Source organism: Dermacentor albipictus, chromosome 10 (genome assembly GCF_038994185.2).
Source record: "Dermacentor albipictus isolate Rhodes 1998 colony chromosome 10, USDA_Dalb.pri_finalv2, whole genome shotgun sequence".
Taxonomy (NCBI): Eukaryota; Metazoa; Arthropoda; class Arachnida; order Ixodida; family Ixodidae; genus Dermacentor; species Dermacentor albipictus.
Genome location: NC_091830.1, coordinates 34,645,569 through 34,665,842, shown reverse-complemented (window position 1 = coordinate 34,665,842; position 20,274 = coordinate 34,645,569). Strand labels below are relative to the sequence as shown.

At 44.7% G+C, this 20,274-nt stretch overlaps 1 protein-coding gene across 12 annotated transcripts in view; it reads left to right on the top strand.

Annotated features, from left to right (window-relative positions):
- The window catches only part of LOC139050387 (uncharacterized), a 71,571-nt gene that overhangs the window by 23,465 nt on the left and 27,832 nt on the right, over window positions 1–20,274 (top strand). For 5 of the 12 annotated variants that reach the window (XM_070526657.1, XM_070526650.1, XM_070526653.1 and 2 more), the window contains exon 8: window positions 1,892–2,533. The exons of 5 other annotated variants lie outside the window; for them this stretch is intronic. In XM_070526657.1, the coding sequence (XP_070382758.1) occupies window positions 1,892–2,533 (642 nt within the window). Of the gene's footprint in view, window positions 1–1,891; window positions 2,534–3,964; window positions 3,993–4,101; window positions 5,462–11,996; window positions 14,710–20,274 lie in introns of those variants that run through there. 2 more of the 12 variants (XM_070526656.1, XM_070526660.1) reach the window with 2 other exon arrangements.

Here is a 20,274-nt window from a genome sequence, read left to right as displayed (position 1 = left end):
GTGCCACGACGATTAGGTGACTATGCTTTTAACCTACTCTTCTGACTCTCGCAAATCCAACATTCATTGCAAGTCGAGCTCGTGACCTTTTAGAGGCCACTGAAGTAGACATGCGACTTTTGAGGTTACACAATGTGATTGTCATGATAATCATCACTCATTTTTTTCCTCTTTCTGCTTCTCGAAATCGGAAGGTGCAGGCCAGATCCATCTGTCTGTGTTCTGTCTGTGTTCATTTTATCTGTGTTCAGTTCATATTTAGAGGATAACATTGTGACAACAAATATGGCATAAAAGCGGGGGTACAAACACAAGAGCAATATCTCACGGGGACTTGCCGGCACTTGGTTTAAAGTACGTCAAGTCATCACACGCGGTGAGAACCTCACGCCGCGTGAACGTCACGTGGCGAAATGAAAAGATTGAGGGAATTACATAACGACGTTTCTTGAAGTGCACTTTGGTTCTCGTCGTTTGTATATTTCATCAAAACCTGGTCTGCGGAATAACTGCTCATGGTAACGAGCTCCTTTACATCTGTGACTTCCATGCTTCATTAATCTTCGCCCTGCTCATGCCTTCCTGCTACGCGTAACTTTCGCATTGCATTGCGACGCACAGCTTTGCTAGATTGTTTGGACATCAGTACTCTTAACTTTCAGGAACGCGAAACAAGAAGTTCCATAAAAACCGTGACAAGCCAGCCAAGATCACACAGGGGTGTTGCAGGAAAACTACGCGAAACAAGTCAACCACCTTCACGCAACCAACTTCAAATGCCGAATAGCAGGCATAGTTCCTGGTGGGACGCAATAGTCTCTTGTATGATGCACTGTAGTTGTTATTAAATGTAAAAAAATACCAGTGACACTACAAAAAATCCGTTTAGCTTAAAGATGACATTTAATTTTATTTCGGTGTGTACACCCTGATGGCTAAACGCAAGCAGGACTTTTGAACTTTAGCGTTCTCGCTATTTCTAAGTAAATGAAATGTTGGACGACGTCGAAGGGTCTATGTGAAAGTTGTGCTCATCATACTCTGTAGCCTCTTAAAAATATAGGTCATTTCATGTGTTATTTGAAGTTATTCACGTTCAGAATAAAAATTTCAAAGAAAGCAGTAATGCATCGTCGGTTTTAATGAGCCCATACAGTGCGGCCCGCTGTGGCAATTTTCAGCAATCAACATCATCATCATCATCAGCCTGGTTACGCCCACTGCAGGGCAAAGGCCTCTCCCATATTGCTCCAACAACCCCGGTCATGTACTAATTGTGGCCATGCCGTCCCTGCAAACTTCTTAATCTCATCCGCCCACCTAACTTTCTGCCGCCCCCTGCTACGCTTCCCTTCCCTTGGAATCCAGTCCGTAACCCTTAATGACCATCGCTTATCTTCCCTCCTCATTACATGTCCTGCCCATGCCCATTTCTTTTTCTCGATTTCAACTAAGATGTCATTAACTCGCGTTTGTTCCCTGACCCAATCTATCACCCAATAAATCTAAGATTTTTCGGCCCAAAAATTGAGAACGTTTCTTGAGGCACAACTGTTCAGGCTATTATTGCCGAATCTACAGCGTCCTCATCATGTCTTATCAAAATGATGAGGTCGTACGCTGGTCCAGATCTGACTCTTTCATGATATCTGCCGATATATCTCCGATCAACACATTTCAGGATGTGTTGCATTGGCATGAAGCCCTACTCAAGCCAGTTCGTATTTCATCTCGTTCGCGTTGTCGTGGCGCTTGAGATTTCAAAGGCCACACTACAACACCAAAGTATTACCCAAAAAATTAGCAGTCTTTTACTAAACAAAATAAGCGTTACTGCCTCCTTTTGCGGGAATGTAACAACGATTCGCACTGACGGGGTTTCTCTTCCCAGTGCAACGCAGAAGCAGCTGCAGCAGCTGCCGCAGCCGACCCCGACCCTGTGTACCAGTCCTCAGACAATTCCACTTTCTACTACGAACACAACACCCATGTCGGCGGTACACCTGCCTGCTTCCAGTACTTGGCCTCAGGAGACTGGCTGAGCGCATTCGTGACTATGGAAGAATCCCTCTCGTTCCGAAGAATGGAAGAGGAAAACAGATATGCCCTTTTGGCTCCCGCACTCGTTGATTTGCGTCAGCACTCCTGCGTAGAGGATTTCCTGGCACAGCCCTCTCCAGTGCAGCAGTTCGACTGTCTGCTAGCAGCACTGTTTGTCCGGGCGTTCCTGCCCCGAAACGTGTTCTCAAGAACGCAAGAAGTGACGTGGACGCAAGCTCTGCAATACCTTCCTCATTTCCTGGCATCTAGACTGAGTAAAGAGGCGGTGGCTTACCTATGCACGTACCCTGTTTTCCTGGAAGAAAATAACTCGCTCCCGATTGATGAAAACCGGACGTCAACAATGGAAAGTCAGCCATGTCCTAATCCAGAACCACTCACCATTCTGGAAGAAAGAGTACCAAGAACCACGGTTGACACTCTTCAGGGAGAGAAGAAAGCTGAAACGGGGACGTCGGAGAGCGTTTTACGGGTGAGTTGCATCGATTCTCGAACGAGATCCACGTAGTGTGAAAACGTGTGGTAACACCTTCAAGATCTGAGAATGACACTTCCCCGGCTAGTTACATCAAGCTAAGCTGGCAATGAAACACATTGTGAATATTGCATAAGAAACATTAAAGGTCCATCGACATGCTAAAACTGATAGACAGATATGATTCTGGTGCATGCAGAATCGAGGCAAAAATATCGCGTAATGAAGCACTCACACGCTTCCGTGGATTTCAAAGCACCCCGCACTTTTGTCCGTAGACAGCGTATAAACGGGTTGACGGCCCATGAGGCGAGCCACATGGCGATCCTTCGCGACCCCAGATAATTCGCGAGCGAAAATCACGCATACTAGCAAAGCATTCCACGTTTTCTGAGGAACGAAGAAGCGGCAGCTGTTATTGTATTGCCACCGTACGTTCGTAGCTCTCGAGCGCCTACTTCAGACACTGTTCCAAAGTGCTGCCATATGCGGTCTACGTAGATGGATAATGCACAGAAAGGAGCACCGGGTCATTCTTATGGGCCCCCCTAAGATTAGTTGTAGAGATAAGTTCAAAGAAAACAAATAGGAATTATGAATAACAATGTGCTCAATATATTGCCTTGCGTTCTAGTTTTCTTTAGTAACAGGTAGCAATATTGGGTGCACGAATATTGGGTGCACAGCTTAATCTCCAGGCTTTTCTTTCCTATCACTTCTCTACAGGATTTGTTCAGGTCATATTTCCATAAATATCTTCACCAGGACGGATGGTTACAGTGGTGCAATGAAAATAGTCACCAGGCTTTTATTATTATTGTTGTTCTTATAGTTATTCATATTGTTAGTATTATTACCCGTGATGGTTCCTTACCGGCTTTCGTGGCACGCTGCTATGCACGTGGTCCCAGGATCGAATCTCGGCTGCAGCAACCGCACTTCGATGTGGGCGAAATGCAATAGCTTCTGGCTGCTGCGCAATGGCTGCACGTTAAGTAAACCCAAGTAGTCAATATGAAACCAGGACCCCCCACTACAGCGTGCTTCGTAATCAGATTGTGGTTTTGGTACGTAAATATCCAGAAAGAAAAGCCATATTCATTATTTTTATTAACCATATAAGTACACCACACATACATAAAGAATGAGAGTAGCAGCCTAACGATCGCCCCCTAAAAGGCACACCAGGCCCACCAGCCTAAAATGGACAAAGAAAAAGGAAAAAGTAAGAGAAAGAAAAGTGGAACAAAGGGAAAAGAGAAAACGAAAAGATATTCTTCACGTTACACACAGCCTATGAGCATTGTAAACGAGAGGGGACTCTAGTAGATGCTCTGCGATTCCACAGATATTTGTCCCTTCTGCTTTTCACCCGCCGAAATATAGGCCACAATTTCGAATCCTCAATAATGTCCTCTCATTTTGCAGGAACAAGCGGCTGCATCGGCTGTATTGGGTAAGAATTATTCTGCTCCATTCAAGGATGAATCAAGCTCGAAGCCATCTCAGTTCTTTTCAAATTTTGTTGCTTATGATATGACTGCTCTACAAGTGCCCCATTTCAGAAAGACAAGGAAGGGCTAAGCGTCGAGCCAAAAAGCGACGACAGTGCAAGAGGAGAAGACGCTGACTGCACTGTATACTTGAATGATCCCCCGCCACCGAACAGAGAGACCTCACAGCAAGCACGAAGTCATTCGCATCACATTTACGACGCGTCTGCATCGAGCCCAAATGAATTGTTGTATGCGGTCTTAGAACGATCCCCTAGACAGCGACGTGGCCTGCTGTTTAGTGCACCGCAATCCATCCCCCTACAAAAACACCCAGCCTGCGAAAATGACAGGCCTTTCAGCTCTGTCAGAGAACGCACCGAGGGTATACCTGCATTACATGACATCCATGGCACAATAAGAAATGTGACCTCGTCGGCTAATTCAACTGCATCCGCAGGAACCAGTGAATATCCAAGTACGGCGCGGTCACTCATGAAGAATGGCAGCAGGGAGATCTACTCAAGGGGAAAAGCAGAACTTGCCGTAACATGTAGAGAATTTGCGGCTATGCTGCAAGAAGGAACCAGCGGTGAGTACGCCACTTACATGGAGGCTGAACATTCTGCTGACAGAAGTCTTCATCAGCTGCGTACAAGTGGTGCTTACTGTGAATGCAGGTCAACTGCACCTGTATCGAAACAATATCGCGACACCAAATCGGGCACTGGCAGTCATGTGAAGCATTTGAAACAATGTCCGTGTAGACCAATGCGTGTCTCAGCTCAAGAGCAGTCTCCTGGATTGATTGAAAATCCTCCGTTACCTTCCACACACAGCCTTGGCTGGGGCATACAAACATCGAGAAATGGAACAGGGAGGCACTTTACTGCTGCTTATGAGGCCGATCAATATGCATTGAACGTAGATGGTGTCAGCAAACAGAACTTTGAAGATGTTGAAAATGTAGACGAGTAAACATTCAATCTAGCAAAAAAACGTCATTGTGAATACACTTTGCACAAGTCCGGAAACACTTAACACTGCCCCTAAAACTCCGATGTATGGGCAGATAGGTTTCATAAAACGTAAATTTTCATTCGCTTTCAGCAAGACTGAAGCAACAAACAAAACCGCAAGGGTGTCTAAGGAAGCTTCAGAAATAAGTTTGCCCAAGGCGAGTATCCAACAAGCGACCAGCGTGTTTTCGAAGCAGTCTATTCACCTATGCTTAACTTACCTGGAGCCTGTCTCTGGCAGTGCAACATCGATGTAATCTTCAAGTGGAAGCCTCGAAAACAGTAAATGAGTGCCTTCAAGATCTGTAAGGTTTAGTTCCGTCAGCCGGCCTCCCAGCAGAGAAAATGCTTTGGAAGCTTGCTGGTGTTGCGTTCGACTAATGGACCAAAATGAATTTCTTTCTCACATTCAAGACGTCTACACTCGTTGTGCTGCTTCCGTATGTTCATTTTGTTAGGCGGCGAACGGCTCTCTTCGTTCCTCGTCAAGTTGTCGTTTACCTGTTCATGCGTGTCTTCGCTCACGCCGTAGGGTAAGTAAGAATAATTTAGCGACATTAGATAACCGGGATACAAATTCATGACCCTCTTATACTGTGTGTGCGGAGCGTTGAGCGGCACACACAGTCTCGGGGAGTGGCGTAGTTTCTACACGTAATTCGTAGGCTACACAGGCAATATTGCAGGGGCGCAAACGAACTTGCGTATATTGGAAAAGACGTAGCGTGCAAATGTCTTTAAGGCAATGGTGCTGTTCGCTATGAGGTCGTGTTTCTGTCCAATTAAATGAGTTAGAGGGGTCGCTGAAGAATTATGCCTGTTTCGGCGGCGAAGCCTCGTTTCTAGGAATTCGCACTGGTTTACTTCATTGCTACCTACTACTTTAGAAATCCCACAAACGCCATTGACCTCAATCCCGCACTACTACATGGAAGGATAACTATTTTACATTTATAGGTGAGTTCTATTTTCAATCAATGAAAATCCGAAGAGAATAAAGATTCTTCGCAATAGCAAGAGCCACGGTGTAGCACGACCAAATTCTACACCAAGTAAGGTCATTCGCGTTTTTGCCAGAGGGTGTCCTTATTAGGCTCGGTGGAGGTTTATTCTTTGTACTTGGACTACATTGCTATCCCTGGCCCTAAGCGTTCCATTACGCCAGTCTCGGGCGACACCCCAAGCCCGATTATCTAGTAGCCTTGACGAAGCGACATGCTCAAGATTTCAAGGACGGAAACTCAAAGTTCTATCTCTACTCTATACCATCGCTGCCACATTTAGTATATGAAATAATTATGCAAGCAGAAGGGAAGCAAAGTCGGAGGTGGCGCAAAACGAGGTGCTACGATGAAATTACGACGCCTGAAGTAGGTGTCAGCTCGCACAACACATTTTTTCGAAGGCTGCTGCCTTCGAGCTGCAGAGAATATATTGTCACGCGGTAGTGACGGTGAAGAAAGCAAAACGGTGAGTAGCGAAACGTTTTATTGGGAGAACTTGTGCTAACAAAAGCAAGTTACACTCAAAGAACAGCAGTAGTGGCCAACACGATCGGCGGTCGTCGAAATCTGATCACCGGGTCAAGCGTGTCGGCTGTTATAAATAAGTCGTTGAATGTTCCAAAGTAATCGCTGGGATCCGCGTGTCTTCCACAAACTTCTACGCTATTCGCGTCGCACATACATTCAATGAGATTACACAAGGTTTGGTGACAGGGAGCGGATGGAACCATGGATCATGGATGCAGGCGCGCTCCGCGCAGTGTGATAACATTTGTAAGGTGATGAAACGTGGTCGCCTGATAAAGATAAACAAGTACACGTGTCAGTATAATAAATGATGATCAGTCGCTGCGCTCGCTGTTTGGCTGTCTTGCCACATCCAAAATCAAAAGTACGGTTGCTTGCCGTAGAGGCCACATTCCACTGAAAGCGGGAAGAAAGAACTGAATGGCATCCTTGTATGCACGTTAATGGCTTCGCATTATCGCATGGGCAATGCGCGAAAAACTGCCGCCAAAACCCAATATTTAAAAAAAATTTGGCGGGACTTGAAAACTATCAAAAGCGTTGTTGCGATTGTATGTTCTTCCATCATTCTAGTGTTCTGCTAAGTGTTGTGAAAATGTAGCACATCTTGACTATTTCACAGGAACTGTTGTAATGTGCTAGTAGACAAATTCATAGCATAGGGAAACAGGGGCGGAAAACGTGGTAATCCTAATTACAGAAGCTAGACGTAAATCACCAGTCTTCGACATCCTTGTGAGCCTGCTAGAAGCATCGCGATTGTGAAAATTCAGACGAAAGGTTAATAGCTTTTCTAATGAGAATTCAATAAACTGTACAGTAACGAAACAAAGCACATTTTACAAGTCACTGTTGCACTGTCTCGACGAAACGTGCGTGCATGCTTACATGTAGTTCAACTATGACGTTAGGCCACGTGGCAAGCGAAGCGCAAAAGGAAAAGTTCCATTGAATAAAAGAATACGTGTAGCGTCGAATACGCTGCTGTTGGACAATAGGAGCCAACACCTCAACACTGTAGGGTGCATAGCAATGTCACTGCTCGCTCAAAACACGCGAGAACGCCTGGTCAGGTACAATGACATCGCCAAGCACTACCAGCAAGGCAGGCGGTTGCTGCCCCCACCTCACCCCATGCTGAAACGTGGCCAGGCAGTCATCTGGCGACAATTGCAAACACAAACATTCCCCAGTCCGGTGCGATTACAGCACATTTTCCCCGCGCAATACCCGATTGCTCTTTGCAAATTATGTCAGGAGACTAGAGCGACGCTGTCACACATGTTGTGGGAGTGTCGGGTTACATCAGCTACAATGGCAGTAGCTCCGGAGGCTCTTGCGTCGAAGTGGGCCGCCGCTTTGCGCAGCTCCAACCTCAAGACACAAGAGCGGGCTGTCCAGCAAGCCCGAGAGGCGGCGACGAGGCAAGGCCTCGAAGTCCCCTCATGGGAGACCTGAGCCCGGGTCGTCAAATTTGCCGGATTCAGAATAAAGTTGTTTCCATCCATCCATGCATAGCAACGATAAGAAAACGCGCAACAGAGGAATTGCATCTATTTAATTATAAAGGGGCCCTGAACAACATCTTAGTGGAGTGTAGGACGCAATCAAAATAGGCTATTTCAGAAATACTTTGACGTAAAACGTGCTCTAGTGCGTTTAGCACTGAACAACGTCTTAGTGGAGTGTAGGACGCAGTCATAATAGGCTATTTCAGAAATAATTTTTCACGAAAAGAGCTTCAGTGCGTTTAGCAGAAGCGGAGTTATTGGCAATCATGATGCTTCTGCCATACCTCCGTTCCTTCAATGCCTTCAACTGCGAAGGCTACGGCAGAGCGTGGTGTGCACACACGGCTCCGCCTACTGAATGTCGCCGATGTTCACGTAGACGCCAGTAGTCCCGAATTTGGAGCCTACGACGCACCAGAAAGCATAGCCAAGCGCTCTTCTGCTCATCGAGTGCGCTCGGCCAGTGGGCTTGTCGCGGCACCCCGCGAGTGCCACTGTATCTACGCAACGGGGCACACCGCTGCTACGTGCATCTGCAGTGCGCAGACGCATCGTTTTCTTTGTGCACGAAAGGGCTTGGATGCGTGCTCGCGCTCATATGCTCCAGTCTGGTGGTGTTATATGCTGCGAACAGGCTTTGTCCAGCACAATGTTTACCTATGGACAGTAGCCACGTCCAACTTGCGCATGTTGAAGCGCTGTAACTAGATCATTACGGAGCGAAGTCTGCCAAGGGAGCTAGTCGGGAGGTTTGAGCAGTGAGCATGAAATGGCAACCGTGCGTCTTGTCTGACCTAAAGTTTCGCTTGATTTCCATACTTGTTCAGTGTTCAGAACTAATCCAAAATTAAGGAGACTCTACTGCTACGATGCCGAAAAGCAGGAAAGACTCAGCCTTGCGCGGGCACATGATAGTTTGCTTCTTCCGGAAGTACCTAATTGATATCGAAGTTACAAAGCAGATTTTCGCTTACTTTAGCCTGTTCATAAATATTTGTTAAAAAGTACACGTAGTAACAGTCAGTAGAAGCGCACTCATCCAATCACCCTTCTTTATTGATGTCTTTCATTCGTTAATAGCCGCTGCGTATCGCAATCGCAAAAGTGACGGCGGATCCGGATCATGAGACAGAAATAATCAGAAGAATAAGAATGGGCTGGGGTGCGTTTGGCAGGCATTCTCAGATCATGAACAGCAGGTTGCCAGTATCCCTCAAGAGAAAAGTGTATAATAGCTGTGTCTTACCAGTACTCACCTACGGGGCAGAAACCTGGAGGCTTACGAAAAGGGTTCTACTCAAATTGAGGACGACGCAACGAGCTATGGAAAGAAGAATGATAGGTGTAACGTTAAGGGATAAGAAAAGAGCAGATTGGGTCAGGGAACAAACGCGAGTTAATGACATCTTAGTTGAAATCAAGAAAAAGAAATGGGCATGGGCAGGACATGTAATGAGGAGGGAAGATAACCGATGGTCATTAAGGGTTACGGACTGGATTCCAAGGGAAGGGAAGCGTAGCAGGGGACGACAAAAAGTTAGGTGGGCGGATGACATTAAGAAGTTTGCAGGGATGGCATGGCCACAATTAGTACATGACCGGGGTTGTTGGAGAAATATGGGAGAGGCCTTTGCCCTGCAGTGGGCGTAACCAGGCTGATGATGATGATGATGATGATCGCAATCAAGCTTCTATAACAATAAAACGTCCCGGAAAGAGTTTGAGAGAAGGGTGGGAGATGGTAACCTGGTGCTCCGCTTGCGTGCTTGGGTGGCAAACTACGAAAATTGGCCCATGTGTTCCCAACAGCGTATGTTAACCGCGGTCTAAGTTTGCCAGCAAGCCTTATCGGTGGTTCAGGATCCCTTTGATGACAATTTTCAATAAGAATTCGCACTGGGAGGGTCGCCCAACTTGGACGAAGCGTCCCAATGATGGCTCTTCGCGAAGGTAAGTCTGGCACAGTATCGATAGTGGTCTTCTTGAATGAAAACATGTTTATAGTTTGCGAAGGTAACTAATATTATCAAGCAATTTTCTTAGGACATAGGGATATAGTGCATTCATGAACACAGAAACATGTGTTCCTTCAAGACTCGTCTGTGCTTACGGATTTTACACTTTGAAATAAAACACCCCGAATAATAAAAAAATGACGACACTTCCGGTGCATCGCACTGCGATTGTGACACTGCTGATAACGTTTGAAAGGACGCGTTTTGAAAGGGCGCTTACTGTACTCCAAATAGATACGTCATCAATATTCCTGGAATTGTACGAAGCGGACTTTGCAGTGGCAATGCTGGTAATTGATAGGCCGCTTATGAGTTTCCTTTCACTGTGCATATTTACCTTACCCATTGTGTCGATTTTCGTAGGTACTGAGACAGGACTGTAATAAAGACGCAATTCTGGTCTCCTTTCGCCAAGGCTAGAATAATTAGAGCACTGCGTTAGAAGGCACCCTGCTGTTATATGCATCGAAAATACATTCGTGATGCTAAGTTTCTTCTGCCAGATGGAACATCGTTGTAAAGTTACAACTAAGATAGACACAAGACCGAAGCGAATTCAACGAGACAAAGCAGCAATATTTTGAATTCACAATTCGATGGAACCATTTAGTCTCAGTTGGGCTCTAGTGCAGGCGCAGGGTCAGCCACAATTACTCCCATCGCTATAGCGGGCCTCTGTTTTTCTTCCGAGGTGCCTTTTATTTTGGGCTTCATTCTTCTTTTTTCATCGCTACGCAAACTTTTTGAAGCTGCGGTTAAGTAGACACAAAGGCCTTGAGCTTAGAAATACACTGACAGTTTTTGTGACCGCCAACACTAGACAGCGGGCTGCTAAGTCCAGACAGCTCACTTTGCCGAGCGACTGGCGCACTCCTGTAGTTAGTAGGTTTAGGTAATGCGCACTGTGATTGTGCTCTCATTTCTTCTGCCATAAGCTCTCCGACTAGAAGAGAAGATGTATTTGAATGAGATCCCATTCTTTTCAGTATCCAGGTACCACTCTGTAGCGGTGACAGCAGGCGTCATGCTAGTGCGATTATAGAGTGCCTCTGATACACGGATAAAAACCATGTTTCTCATTAAAATCGCTAAAGACTTACGCTGATGTTGCTATCGGTAAACTGCGATCAGAATCCTTAGGTTTGTACCCGCTTTGTTGGTTTAGTGGATGGGTTACTGCGCTGCTAAGGAAGATTCCATGGGATCTAATCCCGGCATTTCCAAGAGGGCGAAATGAAATGCGCCCATGTCCAGACCATTCGGGGCACTTTAAAGACCCCCATGTGGTCAGGATCCATCCGGAGTCCCCCACTCCATCGTTCCTCATAAACAGATTGTGCTGTCGGCACCCAAAACTCCCAGAATTCAATTCAGTGCATGGTTTGTGATATTTGTGCTTGTGACAATAAATATTCTGTTGGCTTTGTCTGCTACTGTTCATTTGCATTCATTAGCCTAAATTCTGAAGCAATCCATTATTTTTCTAAACACACACAGCAATTTTCCTCTGCCCAAAAGCATATTCGCTGGGAATAGCATTTATAAATGTAATATTTTGGTTAAAATGGGCAATATTTTAAGTCAAAGGCCGTTTTCAGCAGAAATGCTCAAGTTTTGGGAAATGATTGTAGTAACGATCTTGACCATGCTTACTGAACTGCCATCGGCTTTAGCACCAAAGTTTCGTGTAGCAATTTTAGCAGGAAACTTCATAATGCAAACTACGAGACTGTGCCCGCCACTCACCAGAGTGTTGTGCATGCATTCATTTGCACGTGTTCTCGTGCATTTGGTCAGAAAATAAATAACTCCACCAGTGCTAACCTTTACAATACGCTGATGACATCCAACGGTCATTGAACCCAGCACTGCTTAAAACTTCCAATGCAGACCAGCCATGCAGCAAACGACCTCCATTGCATGGTTCTCGATGGGGCCAACGGGGTCGAAGGTCACAGGCAACCGGGTTCGACCAGCGCAGAGAACCAGTGCGAACTACCGGCTGCGGGCCTTCCAATGTTGCCGGTACTGGACGTATCGCTCGAAGAGTTGCTGGAGTGTCATCGCGCCTTAGAAGAATACTTGGTGAAGCTCGGCGTTTCCGACGACATGGAGAAGTTTCAATATTTAGGATTGTCCTTGTCTCGCAGTGTGTTGAACGAACTAGACGATATATTTATGTTACCTCCACCAACACTCGCGTACGAGTATGTTCTTATCGCTCTATTCGAGAGGCGCAAAGCAGCGAGGGAAGGCCTTTAGGATGAGTTTCTTGTGGATGAATATTTTCAGGAATTGCACCGCCAACTTAGAATGAAGATTGCCCACTGTTGTGCGGTAATGAAGGACGTTTTCCCAACCTCTATCTCGGATGAATCCAATTTAAGTGTTTTTAGCGAAATGACAAAGCTATTTGGAGACGCTGATGTGTATTTCTAGCTTTAAAGAATGGCTTCCCTAATAAACTTTCCTTCAAAGACACGTCAGTGTATCATGTATGTGGAATAATATTATTCTTAGCTAAGTGGGCAGAACAGAAGCGGTGTGCTTCAAAATTAACGTTGATTCTTTTCTCAATTCAAAATAATTCCTTATACTCGTTGTGCTCTTGACGCTTTAAGCAAGTACTATCCATAAAAATCTTGAGTTTTCTATTTAAATGTTGTCGTAAGGTGCAACATCTCAGTCGGGCTAGGTACCCTTCTTGGCCTAAACTGGATTACTACACCTCTGTTAGAGCACTCGTTGCAGGCTTCTTCATGAAGCACTCTTCAAGCATGTTGTGCCATCGGTTTGCAGTATGAAGCTGTCTTAGTCGTATTCTACTGCAACTGGTTTTGACAATCTCTTTAAATATAATTTTCTTAGCACCATTGCATGCAATCAAGCAGCCATCGCGAAGATGCACGAAGGCAGTGCCTAAGGTATTCACGAGAAGATTTAAGAGTCATGTATCAGCGGTTCATATACTGTGAAATGCATGTGGTCGTGTCCCTGTTTAGTAAAGTAATGCCGGACTTATAGATATCTTCGCAAGTAACAGTGCAAACCAACAAGAAACGCACTTCTCGCCTGTTTCCTGGCACAAATTAACATCGGCTAATCAAGCAAATATTCTCAGTAATTTTTTAAGGGCCTTCAAAATGAGTCTCCTTCATTGCAGCTTTCAGCCAAATGACCGTCTTTCATTGCTGGTGGTCCACTTAGTATCTCCAATTGTCGCGCACTCTATTTAACCTTTTAGTTAACCTCCCCAGTGGCTGGTATTAAGCATGGGCTGTGGTTAGGTTGGCCGGCATAGAACTGACCGACATGAAAACAGTATAACCATACTTGTTGGTTGAGCATACGTGGACGCAAGAAAAGTGGAATGCCCATATTTTTCTGCTCCCTAAAGCAGCTATGCAATGACAGTGGGGCCTACATATTCCATGCACCGAATGATATGGGAAATGACCGCACAAATCAGCGCTTATCAGTCACTGCAATGTTTCTGTAGTGCACGGAAATGCACAGAAATGAATGAATGTCTATGGTGCCTTTAGTCCGCTAAAAAAGTATTGAAAAAAAAATAAGGCCTCCTGAAAAACAATCGTATGGGCGTGAAGGAAGAAAGGAGCTGGAGCACCATATCGAGCATTTGAAATCGGATCTGCAGTGTGGATTACAACTCTGTTGTTTGGTATTCATCTGTATCATAATGTACGTTGAAACGTCCACACTACCTGCTCAAGAACCAATGAACGCAATGCAGAGAAAAAATCGCTTGGCTGTTAAAAGGATCGATTTTTCAATCCTCCTGATTGCCTCTCAAGGAGGCTAAAAAACGCGCGTGACATTAATCACGAATCACCTGAAAATCTTCTGTTTACCCACAAAGCTTCCCACGATGCGATATTTGAAAAACTCTGTACTGTCGCCATGAGCTGCATGAATTTGGAAAGCCCTCATTATGCACAGATAACAGTGGGGATGATGGAGGAAGCCTACATGTTTGTTTTTGATTTGGCGAATGCTTTTTTGAATTAGTTTCTGTAAAAGTAAGAATTGTGCAAAGTTCATGACAGTAGTCAATAAAGGTCGAATACTTCCGGCGAGCAATCTCATAGCGCAGATGCCGTTAACGCGGGTGCTACTTCTGATATATCACCCGCCGATAAGATCTTGCGCCAGCAGAGTAACACTACTGTTTAGTGATGTTTGCGCAATGGGCATGGCATTCAAGTTTTTGTAGTCTGTGCTATTCAGCTGGGATTCCAGTTATGTTTTTTGTGTTATAATACAAAAAATAAGATTTATAGTGTTGAAAAGGAGCCTGTACCTCTAGTCGCAATCATCTCATCCGGGTTTATCAGTGTCCATAATAGGTAATGATAATTTTGGAAATAATTTTGATGGAGAAGGAAATATTTGCTAGATATTAGGACGTTCAGTAAATTGTCGAGAGGCTTCTTGCAATGGCCGCCCGTGTTGTCTTTATGTGTCTTCCTGTTCTGTGTGTTTCAACTTGCGGCACAAAGCATGTATTCTTGCAATCGTGGGTATTCGAAGGATCAATCATGCACTTTGAAGACCTTCCAATAAATATCACTGTTATTCTGTACATTCATTGTTTGTCTGACGCACCTAAATTTTCATCTTTATATCTTTGCTGATGTGCAATAGGGTCGGCTGCGACTACTGTGAGAGTGTCTCGTATGTTGCCTTGTTCACTTAATGTTTGAGACCCTGCATCACGAGAAACTTGTTCAGGAAGATGCGTAAGTTGAAGCATCTCATCATAATTTCTTAATTTCTTTCAAAAATTGATGCAACTGTACCATCATGTAAAGCGCAGCTTAAATGCTCGCACTTTATTTTTTGGGTTACAGAATATCAATTCACAACATTTTTCTCAGGAGGACTGCAGTTCTGAGAAATTTATTCCCCTAACCTGGCAAATAAATACATCGAAATACAGATATAATTGTACGTTAATGAGTACTAGAGCATTTTTATTAAAAATTGAATGAAACAATAGGTTCTTTAGCCGCCAGTAAGAGGAGCATGTCAAAACTGATGCAATTCTGTAAATTTATTTTGGACATGCCTCGCAAACTCACCAGCTACATTTAAACCATTGCGATATCAGACCTCAAGAAGGCAGTCAAAATTTTATTTAGAAAAATATTGTGAGTCCACTATGCGTGCAGCGAGAGACAGAGAGGGATAGAGAAATAGAATAGAGGAAAGGTAACTATATGCATGCAGATTTATTGTTATAGTAAAGTGCACCTGTTCTAACAATACATTACAGCACAGTCATACTTGTGCTATATCGGCCAGAGAATTTTCTAGCACTTCAAACTTCCATGGAAACACCTGGTCTACTTTGCATTGCCCTTCGAAAAGGCGACACCAGGGGTGCTATTTCGGACACTGTCATTTTATGCCATGTTGTTGACTTCCACCATGATTGCTTTTCAAGTAAGTCGCTTCGGACATAATCGCCTTTTCAGCCGTGAGGTGCTCCCAAGATGGTGGATTGGACATTATGGCGGCAGTTAACGTTTCCAAATTTCACGCTAAGCGACTGGATCCGAGGAAACATTGCCTCAGTTGTCGACTAGTTCATCATCGCCATGGTCTCAAGGAAAATAGGGAGACAGAAAGGGGAAACGTATAGAGGACAAACAGATGTGCGTCAGGTTTTGTACCCTACGAAGCGAGAAAGATGGTAATGGTTCAAGAAAGAAGGGAAGAGCGAGGAACCATTAGTAGTGCCTACAAGTGGAATGGCCAGTCACCGCTACAATGGGCAATTAAGGGCAGCTAATTTCTTAAGTACAGTAACCTACGAGTTATTTTGTAAACCTTAGCGCATAGGATAATTATCGAAGAACCTTTGTCTCCGAAATGTTCTACAATGTAGCCTGTATAACGCGGTCCGATAAACGTCATGTTCGACGTTATAACAAACACTCAAAATGAACACGTGTTTGGTTGCCTCTTCGCATTTGCGCGAGAAAGAGATCGATGTGTCTAACAGTCCACTATTGAATGAGTGGGCTCTTGTAAAAGCCTCCCAGGACTAGAGGCAGCAGAGCGATGTTGCATGAGGGCAGGGGAAGTGAGGGAGAGTTTGCAGCTTCAATGAAAAATTCATTGTGTGGAGGCGACAGCTGAGAATACTGAGGGTAATTCAAGATGGCTGCGCTTTTGTTTCACTAAGCAACCGAAGACCCCTCGGCGCGTCTGTTTTGGGGAATGGCGAGACGGTGTGGGTTCATTTATAGGCTGACCAGGCAGAAACGTCAGCCAGGTCGTTGCTTCCAATGCGACAGTGACCCGGCAGTTATATTGGAAGGGTTGTCATGCCCATTAGAGTGGCTTGAGGAGCAGTTTATATTGTGAGAGTTACCAATTGTTTATAGGTTTTGCTTCATAGGCCTACTGCTCAATCTGAAGGGTGGTCTTGAATTAATAGATAACTACTGGTCTTCGAGGTTGATGTAATTTCGGTGCCTGTAGAATTTGTTTTGCCAAATCGGTTATGCAGAATCCCGCAAGGTGGAGGAAATGTCATGAAAGGGAAAATTCAGCAGTTCACCAGCATACGAAATGGACATGTCCACTAGATGTAATCTTACAGAATGCCCTCTCAGGTGTTTTCCATCGATTGAAACGACCTTCATTCATGTTCGGCAATGGCTGGTCAACAAAGCGACCGCAATTTTACTATCTTATAAGAACAATCCTTGGTAGAAATTATGGATCCAGGATATTTGCATGGCCGGAACAAAGAGTTATCGGTTTTTGCTCTTTTTTCTTGGTTTATTATCTGTGTATATATAAAGGAAGTTGTCATTTAGTGCGATATGTGTAGAGTGGTCATCATTATCAAGGGAAAGAGAAAGAAAAAGTATAGAAAACTATCGACTTCATGTGTAGAAAGCTCAAAACCTCCTAATCATGGCGTGTGGTGTAGGCTTGCAGAGACCTGCGTTTCTTTATCCGAATTCTTAAATAGTTTAAGGCAGTAGCGTTAAGGGCCGCGTGTAGCAGAAAATTTGGCATCGGTGTTGGCCTCTACGAGGTTGTCCGTGAGCGCAAATTCCCGCATATATTTGGGTATATGTATATGCCACGCCTTGCTTTGAGACAGGGGGTATATAGAGGTTATATTGCCACACCTTCCTATCACTGAAGTTCCTGATACCTTGTCTTACATTTTTGACGAAGTTACTTTTAGGAATTTTTTGAATGACAGCTCGCAAGCAAACGTCTTGCAATAAAACACCAACGGCTCATGCCTTTTATGTTAAATCTTCTCAGGCTTAAATACAGAAGTGCGAAACAACGGAAACCTGAAAATTATGTTATATTTTGGAGGGTGGCTGTGCACAATCTAGTGGATCGACCTGCGAAGGTGCCGCATTTCCACCAGAAAGCTCGCCTTTGTGCAAAGCGTTCGTCGCCAGCGTTTCTCGGTAAAGGTTACAGTTACATAAGCTGCAGTTGCTGGGAAGCGTGAGAAGTCAGGAATTTTTGAATGCTTTGGCTCATACAGGGGAAGCTTAAACGCCCTTCTTTTCTTCTGCTCAACGTCTTTTTTTAAGTTCGCATCAATAACCAAAATACTTCGAATCATTGTTTGCCTTGTTTTTAGTCAATAGAAGCCAAAACGCAAAATAACGGGCCAATAGAAATCGCTTCTGCTATGGCGAAGTGGCGTACAACATTTTTCTGATTTTTGCTCCTGCACGTGTCATGTAGGCAAAAAGTCCTTCTCTAACCAACGCAAATAAAAAAATGTTCTTTTTGTGCAAAATTTCAGCAAGAATTTGACGTTGGTGCACATTTGTGTTCATTCCCAGTGTCCATATCGGTGCCTATGTATGTTTTCGAAGCTCGTTCCTGTAACATTTTTACTGCAGCCTTGCAGAGGGGGCTGCGGGCCCCTGTGAAGCTGCTGTTTGTTCGCGCAGCTTTTACCTGCAGGCTCCTGCATCTTTCTTGATGGGAAATAAACATTATTATTATTATTATTATTATTATTATTATTATTATTATTATTATTATTATTATTATTATTATTATTATTATTATTATTATTATTATTATTATTATTATTATTAAATTTTCTTACTGAACATGCTGCAGTAGAAACGACACCTCTTCCAAGGAAAACGGCATTTAACGCCGCAGAAGCCCGAAACGTTGTTCTTTCGCATTTCTCGGGATATATTTCGTGGGAGGCAGCTTATGTCGCTTTGAATACGAATACTTTCTTAGCCGCTTACCGAGTTACCACCACAACTTTCCGTGCCAGTTATGTTTCTAACCCTTTTCGTCGAAAGAGTTTAGAATGCGGTTATGTTGGGGAATGAGTTTCCCGAAGAAAGCTCAGCCCAAAAAAATTAGGGACTACACGTGCTACAGCTTATGGGCCCTGTGACCAATGGTTGCCGTTATGTTTCCTATATGCATCTCTACAAATATAAATTGTATGAGCAAATTACCGCATAATATTTCTGCCGACTGCATTGAGTCATGGTGTCGTCCGTACAGGGGCCTGATTCTCTACAGATTACGCCACACATGCATGCCTGAAAGGTCAGAATAGAGCATTCTTGAGAATTTACCGCGTTTAAACCAGCGCGTGTAGACGCTTGGCGCGTTTACCGAATGCCGGCAGTTTTTCGAGCACCGGTGCATTTCCTTCGCATGCTAACGAGTCAAAATATTTTTCAGCTGAGTGTAAATTCACGCAGGCAGAAAGCAGATTTGTACCACATGGTATGGGCCCGCCAGGCTAATAGTGCCTTAGACACTATACAACAGCCAACGTGGAAAGAATGGGAGGCAGCCCTGTCCTGCTCAACCCTCGAGGACCAGCAAGCCCTCGTGGTGAGAGCCAGGGCGGTGGCCTTAGCGAACGGAATTCCGGAATAAGAATCCGACTACCCTTGTCCTAGCTTCCCTCCCTTTTCCTGTTAATAAAACATTTTCATCATCATCCGTCGGCCTCACCTCGTCCACAGTCAATGTGCAACGAGTGCCACATAGGAGTCGGTGCTCTTGGTCACGCCAGCGTTGCCAGACGGTTCGTAGCTAACGGGCCGCTCTTATTCCTCTCCAGCAGGGGTCGTCTTACGCGCTGTGTCGCGCCAAGATGTCGCACACGTGTGTAATTTGAACAGGGTGCGAGAAGTAAACGCGCAACGCTAAACATTGCTATCATGGTCAGTGAATCGCCCTTCGGGCGACACGACCGGTTTTATATGTATATATGTATACTAATAGATCAACCACATTATCCGACTGTAGGATCCGAACGAAAGTCTTGTAGCGCAAGGAGCCCGATACTGTAACCATTAGGCCACGGAAGCTTCCACCAACAACAGCGCGCCTCGTAATCAGAGGGTGGTTTTAGGACAAAACACCACAGAAGTTTTGTTTACCGTCCATTACCCTTAACGGTCCGCATAATGCGGGCGGATCCCTAAAATTGTGCAGTCGAAAAATGTATACCGCTACGGAACAAATTACAGGCAAAAATGTGTACACCTTCCCAAAATATTCGAGTAAGAAAATTGGCAGTTCGACGCCACTCCGACTTCCCTCACTCGACGGGCGATGCGGTAGCGTGTCGTGTGCCTTGTATCCGCCCATATCCCACCTCAGACTTGCTCTGGAAGCCATCTTCTTTCATCAACTTCAACTGGAGTTATATTCTCTATCCAGCTTTACTGATAACACCGTCGTGCTTTTTTTACACGTACAAAAAGACGCAGAGCCAATCTTTCGAAGCGCATCGAAAAATGACCGTGGCTAGCTAAATCTTGCAGCGGGCGCCGATTCGATTAAACGAATTCTAGCGAGGTTGCGCCCCATAAATTATGAAAAACTCAGACATTCGCGGGAGCGCCGGAGTATTGGCATAGTGAGAAGTAGCAAACAGGAAAAGAAATTTAAGAATATTCCTTAAAGAGATTTTCATACAATTGCTAGAGGTAGCTCTGGTGAGTGTCTATGGGGATTGCAAGCAGGCCATTTTGGTCAGGATGGGAATTATGGGTAGGACATGGATTTGGTAAAATTTCCTCCTTCTGGCTTTACATGACTTCGTGACCTTGAAAAGCAGACATTTTAAAGAAAGCGCTGCGTTATGATTAATTCAATTATT